General features: G+C 35.2%; 1 protein-coding gene across 2 annotated transcripts in view; it reads left to right on the top strand.

Moving 5' to 3' along the window:
* Positions 1-21,952, top strand: part of LOC137045827 (E3 ubiquitin-protein ligase UHRF2-like) — a 52,596-nt gene that overhangs the window by 13,835 nt on the left and 16,809 nt on the right. For both annotated transcript variants that reach the window (XM_067422750.1, XM_067422751.1), the window contains exons 2-3: positions 2,557-2,850; positions 15,064-15,347. In XM_067422750.1, the coding sequence (XP_067278851.1) occupies positions 2,557-2,850; positions 15,064-15,347 (578 nt within the window). The remainder of the gene's footprint in view (positions 1-2,556; positions 2,851-15,063; positions 15,348-21,952) is intronic.

Genomic DNA, 21,952 nt, shown 5'->3' with positions numbered 1-21,952 from the left:
TTCGCTGCAGTGTACTTTCCCTGCTCCGCTAGTTTGATTTTCCATCTCTTTGGAGGAAAACGTGTATACACACACTCACATATTTTTTTAAACTCTGAAAATGGCAAGAATGCACACACACACTCACTCGGCTAGTGTCACACACACACACACACACACGATGGCGTGTCCATAATCACGGCTGTATTCAAACTTCTGAGGCTCCAGTGGATTAACCATCATGCCGTTTGCTGCTCGCTCAAGATGGCGGCGTCACCAGATCCGAGTGGAACACACTCTCACACACACACACACAACGCTCGCCTTGCACACTTAATCACAGTTTGTGTCTGTGCGGAACGGACGGCTGGTTGTGTGTTCAGAGGAGAGTGTTGTTACTTTGAATGTGTGCGTGTCTGTGTGTGTGTGTGTTTGTGTGTGTGTGTGTGTGTGTGTGTGTGTGTGTGTGTGTGTGCATGTTTTTGTGACATATGAGGACACAAATGTGTATAATGCCATGGGTATGACACAGGTATTACAGGAGAGGGTGAAATATGAGGACATTACCCATGGCCCCACTTTACAAAAGGCTTATAAATCACACAGGAGGAGTTTTTATGAGAAAGTAAAAATGCAGAATGTTTCCTGTGATGGGTAGGTTTAGGGGCTGTGTGTGTGTGTGTGTGTGTGTGTGTGTGTGTGTGTTTGTTGGGTAGGTTTAGGGGCAGTGTAAGGGGATAGAAAATACGGTTTGTACAGCATAAAAACCTTTACGCCTATGGAATGTCCCCACAATTCACATAAACAAACGTGTTTGTGTGTGTGAGAGATAGTGTGTATGTGTGGCACCTCTTCATCTCTGCCAGTGAAACACAATGACGCACAAGCTTTAAGCTTAGCAACACACACACACACACCACACACACTGTTTCTGCTTCACACATAATATGGATATGATCCCGAGCATTTGGTGTTGGTCTGAAGCGACAGCATCTCCAGCTTTGTGTGTAACGGGCTTATTCTCTCCATCATGCATGATAAAGCGCGTGTGTGTGTGTAGCTGCCGCCCATCTCGCAGTATCCAGAGAACAGGAAACAGATCCAACACCTCTGATTCTCATGCTAATGAGACACACACACACACACAAACGTCCACGAGAAGCGCTGCTGATATTGCACACACATGTAGAAATGGCTCGTGTGTTCAGTGAATCCTGTTTGGTTGCTATAGCAACACACACACACACACACACACACTCGGTTACACTAACTCCTCATCACATGTGTTTGTTTTGCAGTGGTGATTCAGCAAAACGCTAGGCTAATGCTGTCTGTGGACGTTCGTCGGGTAAAACCAGCACAAAATGGCGTTAAGACACACACACACACACACACACGTCTGCTTCACTATCTTTGTGGAGACTCTCCATAGACATAATGGATTTTATACCGTACAAACTGTACATTCTATCCCCCTACACTGCCCGTTAACCTACCCATCACACACACACGCACACACACACACCCTAAATCTACCCATCACACACACACACACACACACACTGCCCCTAGCCCTAAACCTACCCATTACACACACACACACACACACACACACACACACACACACTGCCCTTAGCCCTAAACCTACCAATCACACACTCACACACATACTGCCCCTAGCCCTAAACCTACCCATCACACACACACACACACACACACACACACACTGCCCCTAGCCCTAAACCTACCCATCACACACACACACACACACACACACACACACACACACACACACACACACACACACACACACTGCCCCTACCCATCACACACACACACATACACACACACACTACCCCTTAACCTACCCATCAAACACACACACACACTCCCCTTAAACCTAACCATCAAACACACACACACACACACACACACACACACACTACCCTTAAACCTACCCATCAAACACATACACACACACACACACACACACACTACCCCTAAACCTACCCATCAAACACACCCACACACACACACACACACACACACACACACACACACACTACCCCTAAACCTACCCATCAAACACACATACACACACACACACACTACCCCTAAACCTACCCTTCACACACACACACACACACACACACACACTACCCCTAAACCTACCCATCAAACACACACACACACACACGGCCCCTATTTTCTGCATTTTTACTTTCTCAAAAAAAACATAATTTAGTATGTTTATAAAGCTATTTGAAATATGACATTTGAAATGCCCTCATAAACAACATTTATAGTATAATACCAGTGTAATACCCATGTAGTTATACAAATGTGTCCTCATAAACCACATAAACAGGCTAACACACACACACACACACACACACACACTGCCCCTGCCTCTAAACCTACATTTTTTTACTATCCTTATAAGGACATTTGGTCCCCACAATGTAATATAAACAAGGACACACAGAGGGAGTGTGTGTGTGTTTATAACCCAGTTTATGTCTGTGTATATGTGTAACGCCAGATCTTTCCTGTGTGTGTGTGTGTGTGTGTGTGTAGATGGAAGATGGTCAGACTCTGTTCGATTACAATGTCGGCCTCAATGACATCGTCCAGCTTCTGATTCGCTCACAGTCCGATCCGCCGGACAGCCCCGCCCTCAACAATGGAGAGGGCGTGGCCTGCATCGTAGCTCCACCCACATCAACGCCTGTCCCCGCCCCAGTCACGCCCACCCCAGCCATCCTTCCCCTGGCAACTGTCTCCAACAGCAACGGCTCCAAATCCAGCAGTCCGGAGCCCTCCACCTCGAGCCGAACGTTCCTCATCGATCCCGGGATCGGACAGCTCAAAGTAAACCATGGATCACAACTATATTAACTAACTATATCAACTAACTATATTAACTTACTATATTAACTAACTATATTAACTCACTATATCAACTAACTGTATCAACTAACTATATTAACTAACTATATTAACTAACTATATCAACTAACTATATCAACTAACTGTATCAACTAACTATATCAACTAACTATATCAACTAACTGTATCAACTAACTATATCAACTCACTATATCAACTTACTATATCAACTAACTATATCAACTCACTATATCAACTAACTATATTAACTAACTATATCAACTAACTATATTAACTCACTATATCAACTCACTATATCAACTCACTATATCAACTTACTATATCAACTAACTATATCAACTAACTATATTAACTAACTATATCAACTAACTATATTAACTCACTATATCAACTCACTATATCAACTAACTATATCAACTAACTATATTAACTAACTATATCAACTAACTATATTAACTCACTATATCAACTTACTATATCAACTAACTATATTAACTAACTATATCAACTAACTATATTAACTCACTATATCAACTCACTATATCAACTCACTATATCAACTCACTATATCAACTAACTATATCAACTAACTATATCAACTAACTATATTAACTCACTATATCAACTAACTATATCAACTCACTATATCAACTAACTATATCAACTAACTATATCAACTAACTATATCAACTAACTATATTAACTCACTATATCAACTCACTATATCAACTCACTATATCAACTCACTATATCAACTCACTATATCAACTCACTATATCAACTAACTATATTAACTAACTATATCAACTAACTATATCAACTAACTATATTAACTAACTATATTAACTCACTATATCAACTAACTATATCAACTAACTATATTAACTAACTATATCAACTAGTGTTGTCACGATACCAAAATTATGACTTCGATACGATATCAGACTAAAATATCGATATATCGATACTAAATCGATACCACAGTAAAAAAATTAATAAATAAATAAGATAAGATGCTTAATATGACAACAGAACTTATTATTCATTGTTATTTTTTACTAAACATTCATGTGGCCAGCATGTTCCTTAGGGTTGGGCATCATTTTGATTTGAACAATTATTGATCAATTGATCAATTACTATTAAAATTATCTCACAAATTTTTGCTATCTCAATGTATTTTTTACAACGGGGTAATTGTGTTGCAGTAGCTTACACACAGCACAAGAAAGCTTGATTTCGAATGGTAAATTGAATTTAAAAAGATGAGTAAACAGTAATAAAATAAGAACAAATAAACAGATTACAAACAATAGCACAAATAAATGCAATAGAATAGAAGATAAAAATTAAAAAGACTGCTTTATTTTTTCAGGTAGGTCTAACATTCAGATAAGAAACTGAATTTAAAAAATGCATAGTAATTACATTTAAAACAACATTGGATAATGTTCTTTGTAAAAAATTCAATAGCATACAGATGAAACTATTAAAGTTACACAAGTTGATCAGTCAAGAGCAGTGTGATCGTTTGTCTTTTTGTAGTTTGAATAGCAAATGACTGCGGTCCCTTTAAGACTAACAGACGCATGGATCCACACTGTTCCTGTTACTCGTTCTTCCTGAACTGTTTGCGACTGTGTTTACGTTAATACTCTTCCAGATGTGCACTGATAATTCTTTGAGTGTATTTGACCAATAATATGCTGGAAAAGGAAGCAAATGTTTGCACTTGTATCATGTCAGAGGCGGCTTTATTAGGGTAGGCTATGTGTGTGTGCGCTTCAGATGTGGAGCACGAAATCTGCGGGCATTAGTAGGCTAGAATTAATTTATGTGCAATCCCGCGCGAAATTCAGACCGATCACACACTAACACTAACACACTGTCATGAGGAAAAAGTTCAGCAGAATGCGCGTTCGCCGTGCTCAGAGGTTAACCGGGCTGAGTGAGAATATGCCGGTGTGTGTCAGCTCGCTGACGGTCGGAGAGGAGAGCGCAGCTAATATCGATACTGTAAAAACTGAGAATCGTATCGTTTCAGATATTCCAGTATCGATATATATCGAAATATCGATATTTTTGACAACACTAATATCAACTAACTATATTAACTCACTATATCAACTCACTATATCAACTCACTATATCAACTCACTATATCAACTAACTATATCAACTAACTATATCAACTAACTATATCAACTAACTATATCAACTCACTATATCAACTAACTATATTAACTAACTATATTAACTCACTATATCAACTAACTATATTAACTTACTATATCAACTCACTATATCAACTCACTATATCAACTAACTATATTAACTAACTATATCAACTAACTATATTAACTTACTATATCAACTCACTATATCAACTCACTATATCAACTAACTATATTAACTAACTATATCAACTAACTATATTAACTTACTATATTAACTAACTATATTAACTCACTATATCAACTAACTGTATCAACTAACTATATTAACTAACTATATTAACTAACTATATCAACTCACTATATCAACTCACTATATCAACTCACTATATCAACTCACTATATCAACTAACTATATTAACTCACTATATCAACTTTATTTATCAACTAACTATATCAACTTACTATATCAACTAACTATATCAACTTACTATATCAACTAACTATATCAACTTACTATATCAACTAACTATATCAACTAACTATATTAACTCACTATATCAACTTACTATATCAACTAACTATATCAACTTACTATATCAACTTACTATATCAACTAACTATATCAACTAACTATATCAACTCACTATATCAACTCACTATATCAACTAACTATATCAACTCACTATATCAACTAACTATATCAACTAACTATATCAACTAACTATATCAACTAACTATATCAACTCACTATATCAACTCACTATATCAACTAACTATATTAACTCACTATATCAACTTACTATATCAACTAACTATATGAACTTACTATATCAACTTACTATATCAACTAACTATATCAACTCACTATATCAACTCACTATATCAACTAACTATATTAACTCACTATATCAACTTACTATATCAACTAACTATATCAACTTACTATATCAACTAACTATATCAACTAACTATATCAACTCACTATATCAACTCACTATATCAACTAACTATATCAACTCACTATATCAACTAACTATATCAACTAACTATATCAACTAACTATATCAACTAACTATATCAACTCACTATATCAACTCACTATATCAACTAACTATATTAACTCACTATATCAACTTACTATATCAACTAACTATATGAACTTACTATATCAACTTACTATATCAACTAACTATATCAACTCACTATATCAACTCACTATATCAACTAACTATATTAACTCACTATATCAACTTACTATATCAACTAACTATATGAACTTACTATATCAACTTACTATATCAACTCACTATATCAACTCACTATATCAACTAACTATATCAACTCACTATATCAACTAACTATATCAACTAACTATATCAACTAACTATATCAACTTACTATATCAACTCACTATATCAACTAACTATATCAACTAACTATATCAACTCACTATATCAACTCACTATATCAACTAACTATATTAACTCACTATATCAACTTTATTTATCAACTAACTATATCAACTTACTATATCAACTAACTATATCAACTTACTATATCAACTAACTATATCAACTCACTATATCAACTCACTATATCAACTAACTATATTAACTCACTATATCAACTTTATTTATCAACTAACTATATCAACTTACTATATCAACTTACTATATCAACTTACTATATCAACTAACTATATCAACTCACTATATCAACTCACTATATCAACTAACTATATTAACTCACTATATCAACTTTATTTATCAACTAACTATATCAACTTACTATATCAACTAACTATATCAACTTACTATATCAACTAACTATATCAACTTACTATATCAACTCACTATATCAACTCACTATATCAACTAACTATATGAACTTACTATATCAACTTACTATATCAACTAACTATATCAACTAACTATATCAACTAACTATATCAACTAACTATATCAACTCACTATATCAACTAACTATATCAACTAACTATATGAACTTACTATATCAACTTACTATATCAACTCACTATATCAACTAACTATATGAACTTACTATATCAACTTACTATATCAACTCACTATATCAACTAACTATATGAACTTACTTATATCAACTAACTATATCAACTAACTATATCAACTAACTATATCAACTAACTATATCAACTCACTATATCAACTCTCTATATCAACTAACTATATCAACTAACTATATGAACTTACTTATATCAACTTACTATATCAACTTATATCAACTTACTATATCAACTAACTATATTAACTAACCTTATCAACTAACTATATCAACTCACTATATCAACTCACTATATCAACTCACTATATTAACTAACTATAGCAACTAACTAAATCAACTAACTATATTAACTTACTATATCAGCTAGCTATATCAACTAACTATATCAACTCACTATATCAACTAACAATATCAACTCACTATATCAACTAACTATATCAACTAACAATATCAACTCACTATATCAACTAACTATATCAACTCACTATATCAACTCACTATATCAACTTACTATATCAACTCACTATATCAACTCAATATTTTAACTCACTATATCAACTAACTATATCAACTAACTTTATCAACTCACTATATCAACTAACTATATCAACTAACAATATCAACTCACTATATCAACTAACTATATCAACTAACTATATCAACTAACTATATCAACTTACTATATTAACTTAATATATCAACTAACTATATCAACTTACTATATCAACTTACTATATCAACTAACTATATCAACTTACTATATCAACTAACTATATCAACTAACTTTATTAACTAACTATATCAACTAACTATATTAACTCAATATTTTAACTCACTATATCAACTAACTATATCAACTAACTATATCAACTCACTATATCAACTAACAATATCAACTCACTATATCAACTAACTATATCAACTAACAATATCAACTCACTATATCAACTAACTATATCAACTAACTATATCAACTAACTATATTAACTTAATATATCAACTAACTATATCAACTTACTATATCAACTTACTATATCAACTAACTATATCAGCTAACTATATCAACTTACTATATCAACTAACTATATCAACTAACTTTATTAACTAACTATATCAACTAACTATATTAACTCAATATTTTAACTCACTATATCAACTAACTATATCAACTAACTATATCAACTTACTATATCAACTAACTATATCAACTAACTATATTAACTAACTATATCAACTAACTAAATCAACTAACTATATCAACTCACTATATCAACTAACAATATCAACTCACTATATCAACTAACTATATCAACTAACAATATCAACTCACTATATCAACTAACTATATCAACTAACTATATCAACTAACTATATCAACTAACAATATCAACTAACTATATCAACTAACTATATCAACTAACTATATCAACTAACTATATCAACTTACTATATCAACTTACTATATCAACTAACTAAATCAACTAACTATATCAACTAACTATATCAACTAACAATATCAACTAACAATATCAACTAACTAAATCAACTAACTAAATCAACTAACTATATCAACTAACTATATCAACTAACTATATCAACTAACTATATCAACTAACTAAATCAACTAACTATATCAACTAACTATATCAACTAACAATATCAACTCACTATATCAACTAACTATATCAACTAACTATATCAACTAACTATATCAACTTACTATATTAACTTAATATATCAACTAACTATATCAACTTACTATATCAACTTACTATATCAACTCACTATATCAACTAACTATATCAACTTACTATATCAACTAACTATATCAACTAACTATATCAACTTACTATATTAACTTAATATATCAACTAACTATATCAACTTACTATATCAACTTACTATATCAACTCACTATATCAACTAACTATATCAACTTACTATATCAACTAACTAAATCAACTAACTATATCAACTTACTATATTAACTTACTATATCAACTAACTAAATCAACTAACTAAATCAACTAACTATATCAACTAACTATATCAACTAACTATATCAACTAACTATATCAACTAACTAAATCAACTAACTATATCAACTAACTATATCAACTAACAATATCAACTCACTATATCAACTAACTATATCAACTAACTATATCAACTAACTATATCAACTTACTATATTAACTTAATATATCAACTAACTATATCAACTTACTATATCAACTTACTATATCAACTAACTATATCAACTAACTATATCAACTTACTATATCAACTAACAATATCAACTAACTATATCAACTAACTATATCAACTTACTATATCAACTAACAATATCAACTAACTATATCAACTCACTATATCAACTAACTATATCAACTAACTATATCAACTAACTATATCAACTTACTATATTAACTTAATATATCAACTAACTATATCAACTTACTATATCAACTTACTATATCAACTAACTATATCAACTAACTATATCAACTTACTATATCAACTAACTATATCAACTAACTTTATTAACTAACTATATCAACTAACTATATTAACTCAATATTTTAACTCACTATATCAACTAACTATATCAACTAACTATATCAACTTACTATATCAACTAACTATATCAACTAACTATATTAACTAACTATATCAACTAACTAAATCAACTAACTATATCAACTCACTATATCAACTAACAATATCAACTCACTATATCAACTAACTATATCAACTAACAATATCAACTCACTATATCAACTAACTATATCAACTAACTATATCAACTAACTATATCAACTTACTATATTAACTTAATATATCAACTAACTATATCAACTTACTATATCAACTTACTATATCAACTAACTATATCAACTAACTATATCAACTTACTATATCAACTTACTATATCAACTAACTATATCAACTAACTATATCAACTTACTATATCAACTAACAATATCAACTCACTATATCAACTAACTATATCAACTAACTATATCAACTAACTATATCAACTTACTATATTAACTTAATATATCAACTAACTATATCAACTTACTATATCAACTAACTATATCAACTAACTATATCAACTTACTATATTAACTTAATATATCAACTAACTATATCAACTTACTATATCAACTTACTATATCAACTAACTATATCAACTTACTATATCAACTTACTATATCAACTAACTATATCAACTAACTATATCAACTAACTATATCAACTAACTTTATTAACTAACTATATCAACTAACTATATTAGCTCAATATTTTAACTCACTATATCAACTAACTATATCAACTAACAATATCAACTCACTATATCAACTAACTATATCAACTAACAATATCAACTCACTATATCAACTAACTATATCAACTAACTATATCAACTAACTATATCAACTTACTATATTAACTTAATATATCAACTAACTATATCAACTTACTATATCAACTTACTATATCAACTCACTATATCAACTAACTATATCAACTTACTATATCAACTAACTATATCAACTAACTTTATTAACTAACTATATCAACTAACTATATTAACTCAATATTTTAACTCACTATATCAACTAACTATATCAACTAACTATATCAACTTACTATATCAACTAACTATATCAACTAACTATATTAACTAACTATATCAACTAACTAAATCAACTAACTATATTAACTTACTATATCAGCTAGCTATATCAACTAACTATATCAACTCACTATATCAACTTACTTATATCAACTTATATCAACTAACTATATCAACTAACTAAATCAACTAACTATATTAACTTACTATATCAGCTAGCTATATCAACTAACTATATCAACTCACTATATCAACTAACAATATCAACTCACTATATCAACTAACTATATCAACTAACAATATCAACTCACTATATCAACTAACTATATCAACTCACTATATCAACTCACTATATCAACTTACTATATCAACTCACTATATCAACTCAATATTTTAACTCACTATATCAACTAACTATATCAACTAACTTTATCAACTCACTATATCAACTAACTATATCAACTAACAATATCAACTCACTATATCAACTAACTATATCAACTAACTATATCAACTAACTATATCAACTTACTATATTAACTTAATATATCAACTAACTATATCAACTTACTATATCAACTTACTATATCAACTAACTATATCAACTTACTATATCAACTAACTATATCAACTAACTTTATTAACTAACTATATCAACTAACTATATTAACTCAATATTTTAACTCACTATATCAACTAACTATATCAACTAACTATATCAACTCACTATATCAACTAACAATATCAACTCACTATATCAACTAACTATATCAACTAACAATATCAACTCACTATATCAACTAACTATATCAACTAACTATATCAACTTACTATATTAACTTAATATATCAACTAACTATATCAACTTACTATATCAACTTACTATATCAACTAACTATATCAACTAACTATATCAACTTACTATATCAACTAACTTTATTAACTAACTATATCAACTAACTATATTAACTCAATATTTTAACTCACTATATCAACTAACTATATCAACTAACTATATCAACTTACTATATCAACTAACTATATCAACTAACTATATTAACTAACTATATCAACTAACTAAATCAACTAACTATATCAACTCACTATATCAACTAACAATATCAACTCACTATATCAACTAACTATATCAACTAACAATATCAACTCACTATATCAACTAACTATATCAACTAACTATATCAACTAACTATATCAACTTACTATATTAACTTAATATATCAACTAACTATATCAACTTACTATATCAACTTACTATATCAACTAACTATATCAACTAACTATATCAACTTACTATATCAACTAACTATATCAACTAACTTTATTAACTAACTATATCAACTAACTATATTAACTCAATATTTTAACTCACTATATCAACTAACTATATCAACTAACAATATCAACTCACTATATCAACTAACTATATCAACTAACAATATCAACTCACTATATCAACTAACTATATCAACTAACTATATCAACTAACTATATCAACTTACTATATTAACTTAATATATCAACTAACTATATCAACTTACTATATCAACTTACTATATCAACTCACTATATCAACTAACTATATCAACTTACTATATCAACTAACTATATCAACTAACTTTATTAACTAACTATATCAACTAACTATATTAACTCAATATTTTAACTCACTATATCAACTAACTATATCAACTAACTATATCAACTTACTATATCAACTAACTATATCAACTAACTATATTAACTAACTATATCAACTAACTAAATCAACTAACTATATTAACTTACTATATCAGCTAGCTATATCAACTAACTATATCAACTCACTATATCAACTTACTTATATGAACTTATATCAACTAACTATATTAACTAACTATATCAACTAACTAAATCAACTACCTATATTAACTTACTATATCAGCTAGCTATATCAACTAACTATATCAACTCACTATATCAACTTACTTATATCAACTTATATCAACTAACTATATTAACTAACCTTATCAACTAACTATATCAACTAACTATATCAACTAACTATATCAACTCACTATATCAACTAACTATATCAACTAACTATATGAACTTACTTATATCAACTTACTATATCAACTTATATCAACTTACTATATCAACTAACTATATTAACTAACCTTATCAACTAACTATATCAACTAACTATATCAACTAACTATATCAACTAACTATATCAACTCACTATATCAACTCACTATATCAACTCACTATATCAACTAACTATATCAACTTACTATATCAACTTACTATATCAACTAACTATATCAACTAACTATATCAACTAACTATATCAACTCACTATATCAACTAACTATATCAACTCACTATATCAACTTACTATATCAACTCACTATATCAACTCACTATATCAACTCACTATATCAACTAACTATATCAACTAACTATATCAACTCACTATATCAACTCACTATATCAACTCACTATATCAACTCACTATATCAACTAACTATATCAACTAACTATATCAACTTACTATATCAACTCACTATATCAACTAACTATATGAACTTACTTATATCAAGTTACTATATCAACTTATATCAACTTACTATATCAACTAACCTTATCAACTAACTATATCAACTAACTATATCAACTAACTATATCAACTTACTATATCAACTTACTATATCAACTAACTATATTAACTAACTATATCAACTTACTTATATCAACTAACTATATTAACTTACTATATCAGCTAGCTATATCAACTAACTATATCAACTCACTATATCAACTTACTTATATCAACTTATATCAACTTACTATATCAACTAACTATATTAACTAACCTTATCAACTAACTATATCAACTAACTATATCAACTAACTATATCAACTCACTATATCAACTTACTATATCAACTAACTATATCAACTAACTATATCAATTCACTAAATCAACTTACTATATCAACTAACTATATTAACTCACTATATCAACTCACTATATCAACTCACTATATCAACTAACTATATCAACTAACTATATTAACTCACTATATCAACTAACTATATGAACTTACTTATATCAACTTACTATATCATTTCACTATATCAACTAACTATATCAACTAACTATATCAACTAACTATATGAACTTACTTATATCAACTTACTATATCAACTAACTATATCAACTAACTGTATCAACTAACTATATTAACTCACTATATCAACTAACTATATGAACTTACTTATATCAACTTACTATATCAACTCACTATATCAACTTACTATATCAACTAACTATATTAACTAACTATATCAACTTACTTATATCAACTAACTATATTAACTTACTATATCAGCTAGCTATATCAACTAACTATATCAACTCACTATATCAACTTACTTATATCAACTTATATCAACTTACTATATCAACTAACTATATTAACTAACCTTATCAACTAACTATATCAACTAACTATATCAACTCACTATATCAACTTACTATATCAACTAACTATATCAACTAACTATATCAATTCACTATATCAACTTACTATATCAACTAACTATATTAACTCACTATATCAACTAACTATATCAACTAACTATATCAACTAACTATATCAATTCACTATATCAACTCACTATATCAACTAACTATATTAACTCACTATATCAACTTACTATATCAACTAACTATATTAACTCACTATATCAACTTACTATATCAACTAACTATATTAACTCACTATATCAACTTACTATATCAACTAACTATATTAACTCACTATATCAACTAACTATATGAACTTACTTATATCAACTTACTATATCAACTCACTATATCAACTAACTATATCAACTAACTATATCAACTTACTATATCAACTAACTATATCAACTAACTATATTAACTCACTATATCAACTAACTATATGAACTTACTTATATCAACTTACTATATCAACTCACTATATCAACTAACTATATCAACTAACTATATCAACTAACTGTATCAACTAACTATATCAACTAACTATATTAACTAACTATATCAACTAACTATATCAACAAACTATATCAACTAACTATATTAACTTACTATATTAACTAACTATATCAACTCACTATATCAACTCACTATATCAACTAACTATATTAACTTACTATATTAACTAACTATATCAACTAACTATATTAACTTACTATATCAACTAACTATATTAAATTACTATATTAATTAACTAATTGTGTGTGTGTGTGTGTGTGCAGGTGAACGAACTGGTGGACTGCAGGGATGTCAGTATTGGGGCCTGGTTCGAAGGGGTCATTGAGAAGGTCACTCCTGCCACTAAAGGTCAGAACGGCCGATCCACGGCTCCGCCCACTCCTGCCCGGGTGGGCCGGCCCAGCAAACGGACCAATGGGAAGCTGGAGGCGGAGCCGAGCGCCGGCCCGTCCGCGGACAGTAACAGCACACTCTCCGACAGCAGCCAATCAGCAGCCGCCTCGGCCAGCAGCCGCCAGGACGTCTCCTACCACATCAGATATGAAGAGTAAGTGAAGTGCATCATGGGATCAGACATGTTTTGGTGTTGCTGTGATTGCATGATGGGATGCGTTCTGAACAGGTGAACATTCACATGCTGCATTGCATGCTGGGAAACCCAGAACAGTGTGTGCTCCAGATGTGATCTCAGGTGTGTGTGAGCCAAGGTTATTATCGCTAACTTAAGCTGAAATACTTGTGTGTGTGTGTGTGTGTTCTGCTTCAGACGCTGATTTTCTGGATGGTGTGTGTGTGTGTGTGTGTGTGTTCTGCTTCAGACTCTGATATTCTGGATGGTGTGTGTGTGTGTGTGTGTTCTGCTTCAGACTCTGATATTCTGGATGGTGTGTGTGTGTGTGTCTGTTGAAGATGCTGAAGAACTCAACCATCACCAAGTTTAGCTTTCAACTATTTTTGAAATTGTGCAAAAAGAGACAATATTTTAGAGATGCACCGATTAAAAAAAAAAAAAAAAATTGACAGCATTTCCAAAACTGCAGCTCTTGTGGGCTGTTCCCGGTCTGCAGTGGTCAGTATCTATCAAAAGTGCTCCAAGGAAGGACCAGTGGAGAACCGGCCACAGGGTCATGGGCGGCCAAGGCTCATTGATGACCGTGGGGAGCGAAGGCTGGCCCGTGGGGTCCGATCAAACAGACGAGCTACTGGAGCTCAAACTGCTCCAGAAGTTAATGCTGGTTCTGATAGAAAGCTGCCAGAATACACAGAGCAGCTCAGGTTGAGGCGTATGGGGCGGCATAGGGTGACCTCTGACCCCTAACCCCACCGAAAGCACCAACAGTGGCACGTGAGCATCAGAACTGGACCACGGAGCAATGGAAGAAGGTGGCCTGGTCTGAGGAATCACGTGTTCTTCTGCATCACGTGGATGGCTGGGTGTGTGTGTGTGTGTGTGGCTTACCTGGGGAACACATGGCTAGTTTTACTGGACCTTACCGCTGCATTTGACACTGTGGATCATACAATTCTCATTTCTCGTCTTCAACATGTTGCTGGTCTGCAGAAAGTGGTGCTGAATTGGTTCACCTCATACCTCACTAATAGAACCTTTTCAGTAATGCTCAATGACTTTTCCTCCTCAGCTGCCCCTATGTCATCTGGAGTACCACAGGGTTCCATTCTCGGTCCTATTCTGTTTTCTCTCTAAATACTGCCACTTGGTCAACTCATCTCCAGACACAACGTTCATTTTCATTTCTATGCCGACGACCTCCAGATCTACCTTCCTGTGATACTGAGTAATCGGTCGGCACTGGATCCTCTCTATAATTGTCTTCAGGACATCAAACAGTGGCTTTCCCAGAATTTCCTTCATTTAAATGAAGAAAAGACTGAGTACATCCTGTTCAGCCCGGATTCATCCAGCAGTGCTTTTACCTTTGGACCTACAACACCTCAGTTTGCTCCGTCTGTACGTAACCTGGGTGTTATTTTGGACAAAAACATGCAGTATGATAAACAGATTGGTGCAGTAGTGAAGGCGAGTTTTTACCAGCTAAGACTTCTTAGTAAGGTCAAATATTTTTTGTCCAGAGCCGACCTTGAAAAAGCAATTCATGCCTTCATCAGCTCGAGGATCGACTACTGTAATGCCCTCTACACTGGACTAAATACATCACTTATCAGTCGCCTTCAACTGGTACAAAACGCTGCCGCACGTCTTCTCTCTAACACATCTAAACGGTCACACATCACCCCTGTCCTCCGCTCGCTTCACTGGCTCCCAGTGCAGTTTAGGGTGGAGTATAAAATCCTGTTGTTTGTGTTTAAGGCCATCCATGGTTTGGCCCCAGTATACCTCACTGAACTAGTAAAAATATATCAGCCAGCCAGGTCACTCAAAAAGTTTGGAGGCCGGTCATTTAGTGTTCTAGGACCTAAGTTGTGGAATGCACTCCCTGTGCACCTTCGAAACATCACGGTGCTGAGTATTTTCAAAGCACATCTGAAAACACACTTTTTTAATCAAGCTTTTGACTTTTAGTCTTGTTCTTGTTTGTTTGTATTTGTCTTTATGTTGTTGTTTGATGTTTGTTCTGGAAAGCGCCTTGTGCACCTTTTGGCTGCTGTAAGGCGCTATATAAATAAATTATTGATTGATTGATTGATGGCCCCAGGATGCACTATGGGAAGAAGGCGAGCCGGCGGAGGCAGTGTGATGCTTTGGCCAATGTTCTGCTGGGAAACCTTGGGTCCTCCATCCATGTGGATGTTACTTTGACACGCTCCACCTACCTAAGCATTGCTGAGACCATGTTCAGCCTTTCATGGAAACGGTATTCTGGTGGCTGTGGCTCTTCCAGCAGGATAATGCTCCTGACACAAAGCACAAATGCTTCAGGAATGGTTGGGGTACAGTATCTCATGCACAATATACAGAATGCAGCATACTGCAGAAATATAAAGAGAAGTGTGCTAGTGCTGATCTAAAGACTCATAAAAACTCCTCCTGTGTGATTTATAAGCCTTTTGTAAAGTGGGGCCATGGGTAATGTCCTCATATTTCACCCTCTCCTGTAATACCTGTGTCATACCCATGGCATTATACACATTTGAGTCCTCATATGTCACAAAAACAAGCGCGCACACAAACACAAGGTTTTTCCTGCTGCCTTGAGTGTGTGTGTGTGTGTGTGTGTGTGTGTGTGTGTGTGTGTGTGATATTGATATTCAGAACATGAGCGTGTTGAGCAGCAGAAGAATGAGAGCGAACAGAAACACAGAAGGAGACACGTTACCCAATCCGTCTGTCGTCTCGTGTGTGTGTGTGTGTGTGTGTGTGTGTGTGTGTGTGTGTGTTCTCAGCAGATGTTATGCAGTGTGAATGCGGTTCAGAGCGTGGTGTTTCTTCAGCAGATGTTTCTGAAAATCGTCTCTGTTGCTGCTCCTAAAATGGCGTGTTCCCGCTTCACTTCACACGTGTTCTCCGTCTTTATCCGGCTGCTTTATCTGCAGGAGATCCGTGATCATCCGCACATTCAGCCATTCATCCACACATTCAGGCGTTCATCCGCACATTCAGGCGTTCATCCGCACATTCAGGCGTTCATCCGCACATTCGGGCGTTCATCCGCACATTCGGGCGTTCATCCTCACATTCAGGTGTTCATCCGCACATTCAGCCGTTCATCCGCACATTCAGCCGTTCATCCGCACATTCAGGCGTTCATCCGCACATTCAGGCTTTCATCCTCACATTCAGGCGATCATCCGCACATTCAGCTGTTCATCCTCACATTCAGGCGGTCATCCGCACATTCAGGCGTTCATCCGCACATTCAGGCGTTCATCCTCACAGTCAGGCGTTCATCCGCACATTCAGCCGTTCATCCGCACATTCAGCCGTTCATCCTCACATTCAGCCGTTCATCCTCACATTCAGCCGTTCATCCGCACATTCAGGCGTTCATCCTCACATTCAGCCGTTCATCCGCACATTCAGCCGTTCATCCGCACATTCAGGCGTTCATCCGCACATTCAGGTGTTCATCCTCACATTCAGGGTTTCATCCTCACATTCAGGTGTTCATCCTCACATTCAGGCTTTCATCCTCACATTCAGGCATTCATCCTCACATTCAGGCGTTCATCCTCACATTCAGCTGTTCATCCTCACATTCAGCTGTTCATCCTCACATTCAAGTGTTCATCCTCACATTCAGGCGTTCATCCTCACATTCAGCTGTTCATCCTCACATTCAGGTGTTCATCCTCACATTCAGGTGTTCATCCTCACATTCAGCTGTTCATCCTCACATTCAGGCGTTCATCCTCACATTCAGGCGTTCATCCTCACATTCAGCTGTTCATCCTCACATTCAGGCGCTCATCCCCACATTCAGGCGTTCATCCTCACATTCAGGCGTTCATCCTCACATTCAGGCGTTCATCCTCACATTCAGGCGTTCATCCTCACATTCAGCTGTTCATCCTCACATTCAGCTGTTCATCCTCACATTCAGCTGTTCATCCTCACATTCAGCTGTTCATCCTCACATTCAGGCGTTCATCCTCACATTCAGGCGTTCATCCTCACATTCAGCTGTTCATCCTCACATTCAGCTGTTCATCCTCACATTCAGGCGTTCATCCGCACATTCAGGCGTTCATCCTCACATTCAGGCGTTCATCCTCACATTCAGGCGTTCATCCGCACATTCAGGCGTTCATCCTCACATTCAGGCGTTCATCCGCACATTCAGGCGTTCATCCTCACATTCAGGCGTTCATCCTCACATTCAGGCGTTCATCCGCACATTCAGCTGTTCATCCTCACATTCAGGCGGTCATCCTCACATTCAGGCGGTCATCCTCACAGTCAGGCGTTCATCCTCACATTCAGGCGTTCATCCTCACATTCAGGCGTTCATCCTCACATTCAGGGGGTCATCCGCACATTCAGCCGTTCATCCGCACATTCAGGCGTTCATCCTCACATTCAGGCGTTCATCCGCACATTCAGGCGTTCATCCGCACATTCAGGCGTTCATCCGCACATTCAGCCGTTCATCCGCACATTCAGCCGTTCATCCTCACAGTCAGGCGTTCATCCTCACATTCAGGCGTTCATCCTCACATTCAGGCGCTCATCCTCACATTCAGCCGTTCATCCGCACATTCAGGCGTTCATCCTCACATTCAGCCGTTCATCCGCACATTCAGCCGTTCATCCGCACATTCAGCCGTTCATCCTCACATTCAGCCGTTCATCCGCACATTCAGGCGTTCATCCTCACATTCAGGCGTTCGTCCTCACATTCAGGCGTTCGTCCTCACATTCAGCTGTTCATCCTCACATTCAGCTGTTCATCCTCACATTCAGGCGTTCATCCTCACATTCAGCCGTTCATCCGCACATTCAGGCGTTCATCCTCACATTCAGCCGTTCATCCGCACATTCAGCCGTTCATCCGCACATTCAGGCGTTCATCCTCACATTCAGCTGTTCATCCTCACATTCAGCTGTTCATCCTCACATTCAGGCGCTCATCCCCACATTCAGGCGTTCATCCTCACATTCAGGCGTTCATCCTCACATTCAGGCGTTCATCCTCACATTCAGGCGTTCATCCTCACATTCAGCTGTTCATCCTCACATTCAGGTGTTCATCCTCACATTCAGCTGTTCATCCTCACATTCAGCTGTTCATCCCCACATTCAAGTGTTCATCCTCACATTCAGGCGTTCATCCTCACATTCAGCTGTTCATCCTCACATTCAGGTGTTCATCCTCACATTCAGCTGTTCATCCTCACATTCAGCTGTTCATCCTCACATTCAGGCGTTCATCCTCACATTCAGGCGTTCATCCTCACATTCAGCTGTTCATCCTCACATTCAGCTGTTCATCCTCACATTCAGCTGTTCATCCTCACATTCAGGCGTTCATCCGCACATTCAGGCATTCATCCTCACATTCAGGCGTTCATCCTCACATTCAGGCGTTCATCCGCACATTCAGGCGTTCATCCTCACATTCAGGCGTTCATCCGCACATTCAGGCGTTCATCCTCACATTCAGGCGTTCATCCTCACATTCAGGCGTTCATCCGCACATTCAGCTGTTCATCCTCACATTCAGCTGTTCATCCTCACATTCAGGCGGTCATCCTCACAGTCAGGCGGTCATCCTCACAGTCAGGCGTTCATCCTCACATTCAGGCGTTCATCCTCACATTCAGGGGGTCATCTGCACATTCAGCCGTTCATCCGCACATTCAGGCGTTCATCCTCACATTCAGGCGTTCATCCGCACATTCAGGCGTTCATCCGCACATTCAGCCGTTCATCCGCACATTCAGCCGTTCATCCTCACAGTCAGCCGTTCATCCGCACATTCAGGCGTTCATCCTCACATTCAGCCGTTCATCCGCACATTCAGCCGTTCATCCGCACATTCAGCCGTTCATCCTCACATTCAGCCGTTCATCCGCACATTCAGGCGTTCATCCTCACATTCAGGCGTTCATCCTCACATTCAGCCGTTCATCCTCACATTCAGGCGTTCATCCTCACATTCAGCTGTTCATCCTCACATTCAGCTGTTCATCCTCACATTCAGGCGTTCATCCTCACATTCAGGCGTTCATCCTCACATTCAGGCGTTCATCCTCACATCCAGCTGTTCATCCCCACATTCAGGCGTTCATCCCCACATTCAGGCGTTCATCCTCACATTTAGGCTTTCATCCTCACATTCAGCTGTTCATCCCCACATTCAGGCGTTCATCCTCACATTCAGGCTTTCATCCTCACATTCAGGCTTTCATCCTCACATTCAGGCGTTCATCCTCACATTCAGGCGTTCATCCTCACATTCAGGCGTTCATCCTCACATTCAGGCGTTCATCCTCACATTCAGCTGTTCATCCTCACATTCAGCTGTTCATCCTCACATTCAGGCATTCATCCTCACATTCAGGCGTTCATCCTCACATTCAGGCGTTCATCCTCACATTCAGGCTTTCATCCTCACATTCAGGCTTTCATCCTCACATTCAGGAGTTCATCCTCACATTCAGGTGTTCATCCTCACATTCAGGTGTTCATCCTCACATTCAGCTGTTCATCCTCACATTCAGCTGTTCATCCTC

This window comes from Pseudorasbora parva, chromosome 18, assembly GCF_024679245.1.
Source record: "Pseudorasbora parva isolate DD20220531a chromosome 18, ASM2467924v1, whole genome shotgun sequence".
Taxonomy (NCBI): Eukaryota; Metazoa; Chordata; class Actinopteri; order Cypriniformes; family Gobionidae; genus Pseudorasbora; species Pseudorasbora parva.
This window is presented reverse-complemented; position numbering and strand designations above follow the sequence as displayed.